At 44.6% G+C, this 13,845-nt stretch overlaps 1 protein-coding gene across 10 annotated transcripts in view; it reads left to right on the forward strand.

Moving 5' to 3' along the window:
- The window catches only part of STX16 (syntaxin 16), a 26,113-nt gene extending 14,434 nt beyond the window's left edge, over window positions 1-11,679 (forward strand). For 4 of the 10 annotated variants that reach the window (XM_025470521.3, XM_025470523.3, XM_025470524.3 and 1 more), the window contains 7 exons: window positions 1,252-1,359; window positions 1,748-1,888; window positions 2,834-2,999; window positions 4,059-4,150; window positions 4,711-4,854; window positions 6,149-6,229; window positions 8,621-11,679. In XM_025470521.3, the coding sequence (XP_025326306.1) occupies window positions 1,252-1,359; window positions 1,748-1,888; window positions 2,834-2,999; window positions 4,059-4,150; window positions 4,711-4,854; window positions 6,149-6,229; window positions 8,621-8,725 (837 nt within the window). In that variant the 3' untranslated portion in view covers window positions 8,726-11,679. The other 6 variants (XM_025470534.3, XM_025470533.3, XM_049100252.1 and 3 more) reach the window with 4 other exon arrangements.
- Window positions 11,680-13,845: the final 2,166 nt, after the last annotated feature.

Raw genomic sequence — 13,845 nt, forward strand, 5'->3', positions numbered from 1 at the left:
CGGGGTGATCCATGAACACACAGAATGCCCTAAGCCCATGGGGGCAGAACTGGGCGAGGGAGTGGGGGCCTTTGGGGGGGGGGCAGATGCAAGATGCCAGTTTGCTTGTAGGAATCTTGCTATAAACTGTTGAGGATTTAGGGCTTATTACTTGAAGAATTCTTTTAATGTAGATTTTTCCTTATGTTCTATTTTTTTCCCTTTATCTGTGGATTTTTAAATTTTGTGTGTTCCTTAATTAGAAAAGCAAACGTGTATTTGCTGAATGAATGAAAAAATAAATTTAGATAAATGCAAGGGGGGGAGAAAAGCAATATAAATTCTTTATCCATTTCTACACTATGATTTAGAAAATTTACAAAGTATTACCTGTACAAGACTTTTATATACTGTTTTCCATTATTTTTTTTATCATGATTTGGATCTTTGGAAACTGGCAATTATAAATTCTGAGCTCCGGAGGGCACCTCAAGATTCTTTCAACCTGTTCACTGCCTCCAGGCAAGAGAACAGCTTAACCAAGCCAGACCCACGATCTCCCTCCCCATCTTCAGGACTTTCTAAGGCAGTGTCTTATACAGGGAAAATCAACGAGAGCTCTCGGTATCATTGCAAAGTAAGTGAGAACGTTGCCGGTGGACATTGAGCCGAAGAAAGGAAGCGACAGTCAGGATTGCATTGAGGTTTTTCAGGATTGCTTTTACCAAATGGTGGGTAATTTGCTAATCGTTTTAGGCAGTTCTTTCACACATTTTAACACACGGTTAATGATCTTGTGACCAAGATAACTGGATCAGCCCCATTTCCAAAATAAGCTAAATGTGTGTAAGTGAACCTTGCTCCTATTGAACATTTTGTGTGAGTTCCATTTGTAGCCTAGTATTTTTTTTTTAACTTGTATCTGATCGCATTAATTGTTGAGGTTCATGCCATCCTGTCAAATGTAGTACTAGTACTAAGAGGTCTTTCTGTTAAGGATCTTTTGTTGATTTTTTTTATTACATTTCTATAGCCAGATCAAGTCAAATTCATGTTCACAAGTATGTCCAAGAAAATTAAGAACTGGTGCATGAAAAGATAGGAAAACAGTCCCAAATCCTAGCAGTATCAGAGCAAGCTTATGATCAGGCAAGTGCACTTACTCCTCCATTTCTTTGTCTTCTTAGGGAGCGAGATTTAAGAGGGTGTAAGAGTATGCATATGAAAATGGAATATGAATAATTTTTTTAATGTCCCTTTATTTCTCTGTAGCTTGCTGATGACCGTATGGCTCTGGTATCAGGCATTAGCTTAGATCCAGAAGCAGCAATTGGTGTGACAAAACGGTCACCTCCTAAATGGGTGGATGGAGTGGATGAAGTAAGTTGAATTAGTTTCATACTTTATTTCTTTAAGTAATTATGACGCCAACATTTGTTAAGATATCTGCCATAAAAACTGATTTGGCTACACTTGAATGCATGTCCCTAGAAATATTTTGCTTTAGGTTTATTTAATTCACCCACCACAAGAAAGAAAGGGGATGTTATGTTAGTGACCTTGGCGTTAGTAGTAACTACTTGGATTATAGAGAGAAACTGGAACTGTATAATGAGGCGTGGTACCGGACTTGAAAGTTGCTCACACATCAGCTACCCTACAAGTTGACTGAAGCCTGAACTCTGTACTTGAGTGTAGCTTAATTGTCTAGGAGGTAGACAGATGCCTGGCAGGCGTCAGAGGAGTCCTGGTGATTTCATTTGTTTAGATACAGTACGATGTTGGCCGAATTAAACTGAAGATGAAGGAATTAGCCAGCCTTCATGACCAGCATTTAAACAGACCCACCCTGGATGACAGCAGTGAGCAGGAGCACGCCATTGAAATAACCACCCAAGAGATTACTCAGGTGAGGATGAAAATGGGTCCCCAGGTTGGAAGGGGCATTTCCCAACCTTCTTATGACCCCCTCAAAAGGCATCACGAAGTATAGACTGTAAAACAGATCACACGCCAATTTCCCAGAGCAGCACTTCCCAACCTGAAGTTCACAAAGGGACAGGAGGACCTGAGCTCCCCCAGGTATCAGCATGGTCTTAGAGGAATGGAGACTGTTTTCTCAGCTGTGATAGTTACCACTGTGAACGGACTAACTTCTATTGTACGCTAGTGCTTAAAAATTATTCATCTTAAAAAATGGTCCTCATAATTGGAAAAGATTGGGAGCTGTTGCCCTAGGCTTGAGTATATTAGTATCCTCGAGAAACTCAGTACCTTAGAAAAATTCCTTGTAAAATGTTAAATTTGAGTAATTTTAAATTATATGACTAGCGTGTAAACTTTAGTGTGTACATTTTTTATTTGTCTTCGTCTCCTGATGCTGGTCATCGGTGAAGGGGTGATGTGCTGTAGGAAAGCCCTGGGTGTTGCAATGTTTGAATTCCAGCTCTTAGCAGGGTAACAACACCGTGGTTCTCATTTAAGCCCTCTGACTCTGGTGTTCTTGTCTATAAAATGGGAACAATAATATTAATACCTGCCCCAGGGTAGTGATAGGGATTAAATGAGAAGGTTGCAATAATAGAGCAACACGTGGTGATGGAGCCTGAGAATGTGTGCACAGTGCCCCAGCACACAGCGCACAAGCACACAGCGTTTGTTCACATCCCGATCAGTCTTTCTGTGCATATAAGTGAGGCCTCAGATCACTTTGATCTGGTCACCTTTCTCGAGGCTCATCCGTGTGAACAGATGAACAGAGCATTTGATGTCTCTCAGACTCGTGAGTGCAGACACACTAGCACTCAGGGTCTCCCTTCACGGCTCGCTGGGAGCCGTGTGCTTCCTCTCCCAGCTCTTTCACAGGTGCCAGCGTGCGGTGCAGGCTCTGCCCAGCCGGGCCCGCAGGGCCTGCTCCGAGCAGGAGGAGCGGCTCCTTCGCAACGTGGTGGCCTCCCTGGCGCAGGCTCTGCAGGAGCTGTCCACCAGCTTCCGGCGTGCACAGTCGGGCTACCTCAAACGTGAGTGTCACCAGGCTGATTTCAGGGATTTTGAGTCATGAAAGTTTCAGCACTAGGATTATGGGCCACTTTCTGTTTTCATCCTTCCTTTTTGCTGCTAGTTCTCCGTTTCTTCCTGTACCCTCATCCTTAACCCCTTGAGCACATTCACACCTTCCATGGCAACTGGCAGCTGGCCCCGCCCCGCCCCCATGGACGGAGGCTGGGGACCGGGGTTGCAATAGTTCACACACAACAAAACACAACGTACTCTGTGTCGAGCTTCAAAAATTTGAAAATCATTCTAGCACATTTATAAAACATGGAGCTTTCCAGATGTTGGGTTGGGGGAAGCTACTAACAAATAAGTAAAATAAGTTGTAATCACATGAAAGCTTTATATTTGCATAACAACTGAAGTATTTGAATGCCTGAAAACTTTTTTGGGAGTAGTTGAGCCACTTGCTGCTTTGGCACAAGTGATTTCAGCCTACCTTTTCTTCGGAGGCCGTGAAAAGTCCGGTTCTGGCCACATCTGTGTTCAAATTACCTCATAAATTGGGTTTTCCTATATTGCCATTGTAATCAATAATATCCCCACACACTCCAAAAAATTTAATAATAATTGCCCCTCCCTCTGACAACTGGCATATTTGTATTTTAATTTTATTACTTCTAAAATTCGATTAGGGTCATTTGGAATTGTTACTAGAGATGCTTCTGGAAAGAAATATTGATTTAAAAAAATGTTTTGTAGCAGCAGTTAGATTAAATATTTCTGCCTCTCTTAGGGATTCTCAGATTGTTTTAAGTGTCATTTTGTCACTCACTTGGCATCAAGTGAATAGTACACATTTATAATGTGATTTTGTCTGGAATAACCCCCAATGCTTGCATATTGTTATATGTTTATAATCCTTTACTCTTCCCCCCACCTCTGTTGGAGATAGGCTTCCTGTAAAGCTAAGAGTATCTCCATTTTGACTGTTGAGTTTTACTCTAGATTTCCCCTTTTTAATGGTGGAACAGTAACCAGGATGGTTTACATATTCGAGTAAAGTGAATTCCTATCTATGATAGGCATGAAGAATCGAGAGGAAAGATCCCAGCATTTTTTTGATACATCAGTACCACTAATGGATGATGGAGACGATAATACTCTTTATGATCGGGTACGTGAAGGGGCTGCAAGGTTGACTGCTGTACATTTGCGCTCAGTTCTGTTCCTTCTCTTCATAGACCTGTAACTTCTGTGCAATGCAAATGGGTCAGCACTGCTTGACTTGTACATCCATCAAGTAGTTTTTGCAGCAAGTGGAAGAACAGTCATGGGGGCCATACTGTTTCTTCCTTTCTATAGGCTACAAGGAGGCCTTGTAATCTGCCTTTCAGAACCTTCGGGAAAGCAGTCTGCACACCCCTCATTGGGAAGAACCCAGAGAAGTGCAAGGCTATCCCTGGTGATTTTGCTACTCAGCCCTTGTGTAGCTGCAGACATGGGTTCTCTTCGTGTCCCCTGCTTTGGCCACTAGTGCTTTAGGTCCTGCTTGTTTTAGGAATTTGGATCTTTCCCGTTAGGGAAAAATAAGTGCTTATGTGTTGTGTTTATGTGCTTTATAGAAGTATTTTCAGAATTCATTCTTTAAATGATACCTACAGCGGTACACCATACCTTTCTGGAGGTGGGAGAAGAGAATCTGACACACAAATCCTGTACTTTTTGTTTTGCTAGGGTTTTACAGATGACCAGTTAGTGCTGGTGGAGCAGAACACTCTGATGGTGGAGGAGAGGGAGCGGGAAATTCGCCAGATCGTGCAGTCCATTTCTGACCTGAATGAAATATTTAGGGACTTAGGAGCAATGATTGTGGAGCAGGTACGTGGTTTACCTTCCTCATCGTTGAGTTTTCCTGCCATGACATCTGGTCCTTCTTGAGACTTTTGATTCCGTATTCCTGTCAGGAAACAAAATTTGACCCTCCTGCCCTTCCACGTATGTATGTATGTATGTTGTGTGTGCTCACACTTTTGTGTGTACATGCACACACAAATATGTGTATATTTTCTCCGCACAGAGATCTGTATATGCAAATTATATGCATATACTAATGTCATTCCCTATAAAACTATTGATAACCTTTTATTTTTTAAGTAAAAAATAGGTATCAGTAGAAGATCTCAGATTCTTTGCCCATACACCAAGGATGCTCATGGGACCACCCTACTTCGGGGGTCTGGTGGGTTCTGCCCCCACTCAGCAATGATTCTGGCAATAGATAAGGTTTCCCTGCTAATTTTGGCAGGTTATTGTGTAAGGGCAACTGGAACCACTAGCTTTCAAGTAGAATTAAATTGTTTGTTCACTGTTACAATCTGATTAGGGTATTTTATTATCTTGCCAGCAGGGATTTGGGTCCTGATCCCCCTGCAACCAGCTGCACAATGGAGTGTTGAGGCCATGGAAGATCTAGTTACAGTAATTACTCCCACGGTTCCCAAGGAACTGCTCTTGCTATCTCTTCTGATACAGTGTGTTCCATTAAGAGCCCTGTTCTTCCACATAGCCTGGTGTTCCCTTCTCTCTGTTTGAACCGACAGATTAAACAATTAAAAACAAAATTCTCCTTGAGGCAAACGTGTAATTTTACATGGTGGATTGGAGCTCACCGTCTTTGCTCTGACCCATGGAAACCTGTGTTGACGTTTATAGACAGGACAGTCTATTTCCAGGCCTAATCATAACCGGGTCTAGCTTAACCAGCTCTCTCTGCTTACTTGAATCCAAGTATTTAAGCGGCAAATGGGCACAGAAGCCAGCCTTTCGCCTCTCAGAGCCTATTTCCACTGAACCGTATATTTTTTTAAAGCCCCAGTAAGTCTGAATGTGGCATATCTTAGAGTGGCTAAATCCAAAAAAGAAACCTCAATTTGTCAGTATTTCTTTCTCATGAGTTATACTTTATTGTGACTAACACAGCGCTCTGCCATTGAGTGCCTAATATTGCTTGATGATGGATTCCAGAGCTTTCCGTGTGTACCTTTACAGCAACAGTTAAGTAAAACAGATAATCCTGTGGATAATGATGTCTGCAATTTGCATATCTCAGTTTTGAAATTCCACGTTTCCAGTTGCAGTTGTTGATCGTCTGTAACTGTCATTTATCACCCAGGGTACAGTCCTTGATAGAATTGACTATAATGTTGAGCAGTCCTGTATCAAAACTGAAGATGGCTTGAAACAGCTTCACAAGGTAATGTTGTACGTGTCCAGGTGTCCGGGGTCATTTTAGTCAGAGCTGATCACGTGGGTTGTTGGCCATTGTACTGTGGGGAGTGGTTCGAGGTACACCTCGCACTTCGATTTGAAGTTGTCGAGAACTCCTTTCTGTGATGATAGATTATAAAAGATTTGGCCATTTCTTTCTTTTGGAAAGTCTTTGATTCTTTGAATCATCTTGCTTTAGGGAATCAAGGGAATGGGCACCTGCTAGGTGTGTGTTGAACGTTCTGTGTGCTTGTTGCTGCTGACTCAGGTCTCTTGCTGTGACACCTTTCTGATGAATTGCTGGTAGAGGATCATTCTGGAGCAGATAAAAATCTCATTTTCCCTTTTAATTACTGCAGTATATCTGTGTGCTACCTTGAGAAAAGAATAGTTTGTTGAAGTGAGAGTAGCTCTCTTACTCTTTGCTAATAAGGTAGCTATTTCCGGAATATCTTTCATGATATTTGTTAAAAATAAACGGGAAGCGTCTTAGAAATCTTGTCATCAGTGATGAGAAACATACATATGCTGCTGAGTGGATCTCGTATATAATTGGGTGCATGTTTTCTTTAAAAGGAATGCTAATACTTCACAAGTAAAATAAATTCTGTCCATTTTCTTATATCTTTGAGACCCTGTGATATTTGTAGCCATATAATGAGCATTTTTCCAGTCCACTAATGTACTGCTCTGTCGCTTTTCTGAAGCTGGTTGCCCTCTGAGGCAGCGGCAGCCCCGGCAGCCCCGTCTGAGAATGGTGTCAGGTTTACAGAAAGTGAGACCGACCTACTGAGGTCTGACCAGAAACCCTTCGCTTTCTCTTTCGTGTGCTCACTGCCGCAGCAGGGTGGGAATAAGACTCTAACGCACGATGGAAAGAAAAGGCCTGCCTCTGGTAGGCAGAGGGCTTTTTAAGCATTTAGATTCATTTTGCTGCCGAGCCTTGTGTATGAAAACAGTTATAACTAACTTGAGTTTTCCACTGATATGGTGGAAAACTGATATGCTGTTGAATTATGCATTGGTTTTGAAGTTTCTTAAATAAAAACTAGTGAAACATGTTTTGTAATAAAGCACAGATAAAGGGCAAAGCTTTCTCCGCAGGAGTGTACAAATCTAGTGGGAACTAAAAATTTTGTTTTAGGTTCTACTTTATAAATCATTTTGAGAGGCTTTAAAGTATATCATTTAGTATTGGTTTCCCTGGTGTTCTGGGTTCCTTATTAGAAAAGTAAGCATGCTCCGTCTTATCTCTCAAGTCACATTGCTGTCAGTGGCATGGCTGGCCGTTTCCTTGGCAGTCACCTCATCGAAGGAGGATTGAGCCTTGGGAGTGGCTTCATGCAGGCCAGATTCTCCAGACAGGTTAACCTGTCCATCCTGATGTTTCCTCCTGGCTGATGAGTGGCTCCCAGTGGGTGTAGTTCTTAGGTAACAGAACTACCAGTCAGGAGGTTGGTGGGGAAACATGGAAGTAAAGCAGAAAAGATTGGATTTTCTTAGCAGACGTTTCCATCCAGCTGTCTCCTTCATGTCCTTCCCTGGGAAAGGGCCCCGCCTGGGGAAGGGCAGGGCATGCTGTCCCTAGGTATGGTTAGCGACACCCGCAGAACCTCCTCCTTGTCCACGCTCCTTTCTCTGGTCAGTTCCCAGGAACCCAGGTGAGGCATTTTTGCATTTGTGCACAAGAGGCATGGTGTAACTGAGGGTTTACCCCAGCCCGGGGCATCCAGGCTGAAGTTTGCAGGGGAGGACTGTGAGGATGCTGAGCGCTGGAAGCAGAAACACAGCGAGAGATTATCTCAGGGCGGTTCTTTCTGCACTTGAGAGCCATGGGGCACACTCTTCCCATTGCTATTTCAAAGGGAGGAGTGTGTTCTTATTTCCAAAATCAGGGGAGGCAGAACACGGCCCCCCGCGGGCCCACCAGTTCTACACGCGCTGGCTGGGGTAACCTTAGCCAGTATTTTGACGTCACAGTGAAGGAGGTGTGCGTTCATCCAAAGAACTGTATCCAGAGACGGGAGGCTTTCGTTGAAAGAAGGCTTCCTCCCAGTCAGTGGAAGTAGGAGAAGCGGGGCCACGTAGCCAATCCTTGGACTCCTCCTGCTAGCCTTTGTCTTAAGAGTGGATTCCAGCACCCTCCCCCCCTTGCATTAGTGCATCTGGGGTAAATAGGTGGCTCCAGGGTCATGGAAGTTGTCCGCTGTGTTGATTAAATTTGCTTGAATTGGTAGAAGGGATTATAATGATGTGACGTAGCCCGTAGCAGAGATGCCAGTGACACAGACAGACTGCAAGCCCAGAACTGGAAGCAAGCGAGGCTTGATTTTGGATTTTTGGGAAAATGACGGCCTTTTCCCCCCTCTCTCTGTAGGCAGAGCAGTATCAAAAGAAGAATCGGAAGATGCTTGTGATTTTAATATTATTTGTCCTCATCGTTGTCCTCATTGTTGTCCTCATCGGCGTGAAGTCTCACTAGGCGTCCGTGGGGCTGCGTGTGCCGCCTGCTTGGACTCCCGGCGCGAGGGGCTCGGCCGCCCTGCGGGCACAGCAGAGGCACGGGCCGCGGACCGCGTGGGGGCAGCGAGCACTGGCCTGGACTCCTCGCAGTCGTGCTCAAGCAGAGGGAACGGGCTTCTGGTTTTCCTTCATGGTCAAGAATTTAAGGACCTTTGCTACTGCTGCAGAATAGAGATTGAGCTCTGTCATCGGTTATAACATATATTTTTTTTAGAAAGAGAAAATGAGTTGAATGTTTACAGGCACGCCACAAGCTGGTCGATACTGTATGTGCATATGCTATTTTTTTAGCCGTCATGTCTGAGCAGCATGTTAAAATAATTTTTGGAAACATTTTTTTAAAAACCATGTGGTTTTTAAAAAATTTGGTACCAAAAATTTATGAGTAGAGGCAAAAATGCCTCTTCATCTTTCTCTGTATATTTTCCAGTTGAAAACAAACTGAGAAGTCCTTTAAGAATTTATAATCCGTTCCCCATTAACTTAATTTAGCTTTTCCATCACTGTTAATGATCAGAGTAACAAAGTGTGAAAAATAAGAAACCATCATTGATGTTAATTAACACATTTAGATGGGCCAGTTAAAACAGCTTCATAAGTTTAAATTAATTGTAAATGGACTATTCCTCATCTAGAATTTGTGCCCTGCATTTTCTACTGTAAACCAAAAGGGGTTACTCACAAAACCACCTAAATTTAAAAGTTGGTGATTTGAACCAACCTCACATGAAAACATGAAAATAGAAGATTGGCAGTGTCATGAAAGTCACCAGAGTCAGCCAGTGTGTCCCTGTACTCGTCCCCAGCCGTCCTTGCTCAATCCATTACTTATATACTAACCACATAATGGCCTGTTCAAACCAGACACCATTTAATGAACTGTGAATTTACACAGAGGCCATTCTAAATGGGTCACCCCATTTAGGATTAGTGGATCTCAAATTATTAACCAAACATCACTCCATTTCAAAGTAAAATATTCCACCGTGGTATGATTTATCGGCTCTTCCACTGCTACTTAACATGCCCCGAAAGTAGGCATGTTCCTGCAGATTCTGAAAATCTTGATTAGGAAATCCCTCATTTGTATGAGCATGAATCAGATCGCCAAAGTAGGCCTTTGCCGTTTACTTACCTATTATCAATATGGTGCTCGAATATATTCCTGGAACTGTAGAATAATGTGTAAGGTGATGGTAACTTTGAAAGCTGAAGTTGTTCATGTTCTATTTGGTCTTGAGATAACGGTATCTTTTTAATGGTCTTTGTATAATTTTCGATGGCTTTTCCATTGTTGTTTGCCTCTCCTAAAAACGTTTAAGAAGAGCATGACCTCATTAAATGTGCTATGTTTTATTTGGATCAATCACATAAAATGTCTCTTTAGAATTGACTTTGAAGTTGTTTCCAGAAACTTAAACTCAAGTCCAGAGGTTCAAGTCATCCAAACAGATCATGGTATTAATACCCAAACCCACGCTCCAGCCTTCCCTTTCCAAGTTGTTTGCGACTTCAGGCCCCCACTGATTTCTCATTACTGATGTGGCTGTGGAATGATCTAAGGGTGTCCCTGGCATTTCGGGAAATCGCATGGTATTCCCTGACAATTATTTATTAGGGAGAAAGGTCAGGAAAACAAATCCACCACCTACCTGATCACCCCTGAAATGTGGGGCTTCTACAGATCTTGAGAATAGCTCGAGGCATTGTCTGCTCACAGCAGATTCTAATCCAGTGGCAGAGTCGAGGCGATCCCCGATCCCCGAGACCAGCGCTCCGAGGAACGGGGCCTGAGGATCAGGGGTCTTCCCTCCCTGACAGTCTGCAGTGGTGGTGCTGGATTATTGGTAAAGCTTTTAAGATGCTCAGTCTTCCCTTGAAGGAAGGTGACCTTTTAAGAAAGGATCACCAAAAAAAAAAAAAAAAAATTCACCGTTTATTTATATTTATTTTCAGTTGATAGGGGGTGATAGGGGTTGGTTTTTGCACCCCCCAACCCATCTGGGTAAAATAATAGATCTAAATAGGAGTGGTTTTAAGAATCTCGAATGGTGTGAAGCCAGTGCAGTGCCAGCGAAAGCCCCAGCTGTCTCTGCCATTCCCTTGTCCCAAGGCGGGAAGCAGCCCCAGAGCCTGTGCGAAACACTGTATTTTTCTTTTGAGCCTTTACTTAGGGAAAGATCAACAGCCTTGGAGGAAGTAAGAGAAAATTGGTAATGGAGTCCTAGTACCCTTGGGGTCATTCTTCCCGGCTGAAGGCGATGGGGGCTCCTTTTCCTGCAGACAGCCATTGTCTGTGGGAAGGCCAAGCCATCCCTCTCTGTTGGGCTCCAGGGTGGGGGTGGGGGTGGGGGGGGTCCCTCCCCTCTCCTGGGATGCAACCAGAGAAGAGGGCCAGCAGGGAAAGCTCCTTCTGGGCAGCTCTGGGCTCAGCCACTGAGCACCTGCTCCCTTCCGTGTCCTGGGGTGGCTCCTCGAATGGGACTGGGGACGAGAGAAGTAAATGTTTACTGTCAGGTCTCCAAAGCTCCTGATCTTTCCCTAGGTCGTAACTGAAATCTACTGTCTCTTGTATTAATTTGGGGGTGGGGGTGCTAGCTTTGCCATGGGTGTGAAGCAGTGTATGTCTCTAATTTAACGGATTTACTGCTTTCTCTGCTAATTGAGAGAGCATTATTTATTTGTTTTGACACAAGTGCTTTCAGTGTTTTATCCTAGCTAATGGCTTCTTAAAGGTAATAAAACCCTTCCAACCTAATTGGTCAGATAAGACTTTTTTTCTTGTGTGCTTAAATAAAGCAATTAGTGAAGCGCTTCTATCCAAAATGACTTTTTTTTTTTGTCCTTTTTTAAAACTAATTTACTGTTACTGGAAACTTTTTGTACAATAAAGCAATCATGCGGATTAAAGAACATCCTGCAATCCTAGTATTAATTTTAACGATGGGGCTCGTGTTTTCTTCAAATGCATCTGTGTTACGGGAGGGCCTGGTCCATTCTGTGATCGTTTGGGCCCATGACTATTTGTTTTGTGTCTGAGGCCTTGCCTCAGTGTCTGAAAGTCCATCCATCTGCCTAATGGATGCTCGCAGAGGGACCAATCTGTCTGCTATCCAGTATACAAAAGGGAAACTGCCTAAAAGGCAGACAATTATTTTTCTTATGAAAATGTATGCTTCATATACATACCAAGAAATATTTGGAGATCTTCCAATAAAATTTAGTCTGTGTGCCTTGCTGAGAAGTCATAGCCAGGCTCCGGGAGACTTGAATTTTTTTTTTTTTTTAAATTTATTGATGATAGTCACAGAGAGAGAGAGAGGCAGAGACATAGGCAGAGGGAGAAACAGGCTCCATGCACCGGGAGCCCGACGTGGGATTCGATCCCGGGTCTCCAGGATCGCGCCCTGGGCCAAAGGCAGGCGCTAAACCGCTGCACCACCCAGGGAATCCCGAGACTTGAATTTCTAAGTGACTTTGGATGTTCCCTGTTCTATTACACTGAAAACCTCGGGGATGGTCTTGGCCAGCCGAAGTCAGAGCAAGGACTGTGTTTCCCCTTGACTGTCCCTGTGTCTCGGCTCCTCCTCAAAGGCCGGGGTGCATCTTTGTCACCCAAGCGTTACCTTTCATATCATCCAGGAGTGATGAGGTCTGTCCTTGTGTAGTTAAACACCAGAGTCTACTACATGGGAGCGGGCTTTTCCCAGGAGTCACCTTGGCAAGCCAGGCATTTCGTCCTGAGATGCTCCTGTTGCTTAGAGCAATTAATTACCTCCAGCGCCTGTTGATGAACCACATAAAGGGAGCAACCTTCTCTGGTTGTGCTCTCACCTTGGTTTTTGGCCAGAAATTCTATCTCCTCAACTTGTTCAAAAGCCGCTGGCTCTGTCCAAGCATCAAACCCACCTCTCAAAGGATAGACGTTCACCGCAGGCTTCAAGAACATTCTGACCAGCGATAGCATTGAAGAAAGCCCCCACCCCTGATGGGATGATGGGACGGTCGTGTAAGTGGCAACGTGTGTGAATGGCCTGTGGGCTCTGCAGGGGGTGTGTGTGCCTCCTCTGTGGGCAGCTCATGGGTTGTGTTTCCAGCTGAATTTTGGGTGGCACCGCAGGCGTGTGCAGGTACCGCCAGCCACGTTGGCCGGGGAGCGGAGCACTACGAAGGCTCGGTCCTGGCCCTCGGGTGCGACCTGCCCAGAGGCACAGGAGCGTGGGCCACCTCGCTCCTTTGGAAGGCCCACGCCGATGTAGGAGGACAGCTGGGTGTAGATTTGTCCACTCAGTCTAGCACCCCTCCTCCAAGAGCTCTGATCGTCACCCCAAATTTGAGCGACCTAGCATTTTCGCTGGTCTCTTGTCGCCACAGCAAAATGACTTGCCAGCCTGGCGTAATGTATCGGTCAGCTTAGTAGGAGAGAGCGTTATCCTAACACGCTGGCTTAAGTTTGCTCTCCGGGCTTCCTCATCCCCGTGAAAACCCGTGGGGGCTCGGTGGAGAGGCCTGGGGAGCGGCTTCACAGACGGGTGTTCGATAGGCAGGTGCAGGCAGGACAGCACAGCACCAGGTAGGCAAACTCTTGGCTACCGTTGAAACGGAGCAGTGTGTGTCCGTATAAACGTGGGCTTGGAACTGTATATCTCGGTGTGTGTGAGCTCTCAGAACTTCCTCTGATTTTCTCTCTCCAGATTCCCTTGACCATCCAGATGCCACCTCTGACCCTGTTGCCTGATGTTTCCATTTAGTTTTGTTTTGAAATTGAGGGAAATGGGTATTTGGGTGAGCCCATGTGCACACTGGGTGGGCGTGCCGAGAGACTTCCAGCTCGTCTGAAGGCGTTCCAGACTTGGGACTCGGAGTTAGACCGTGGGCGTCAGCCTTGTCCCCAGCTGCACACCACCCTCGACCTCCTTCTACCGGTCTCCGGCCAGGCCTTCTTACCAACAAAGGGACATTCCATGGAGTCAAATGGCAGAGACTTGTGCACAATTATCTGGTCAATTGAGGCAAAAGAAAATAATCATTTGTCCAATTGTCCAAATTAGCTCTCTGGACTGTCCTGAATGCGTAGGA

This window comes from Canis lupus, chromosome 24 (assembly GCF_003254725.2).
Source record: "Canis lupus dingo isolate Sandy chromosome 24, ASM325472v2, whole genome shotgun sequence".
In the NCBI taxonomy this organism is placed as follows: Eukaryota; Metazoa; Chordata; class Mammalia; order Carnivora; family Canidae; genus Canis; species Canis lupus.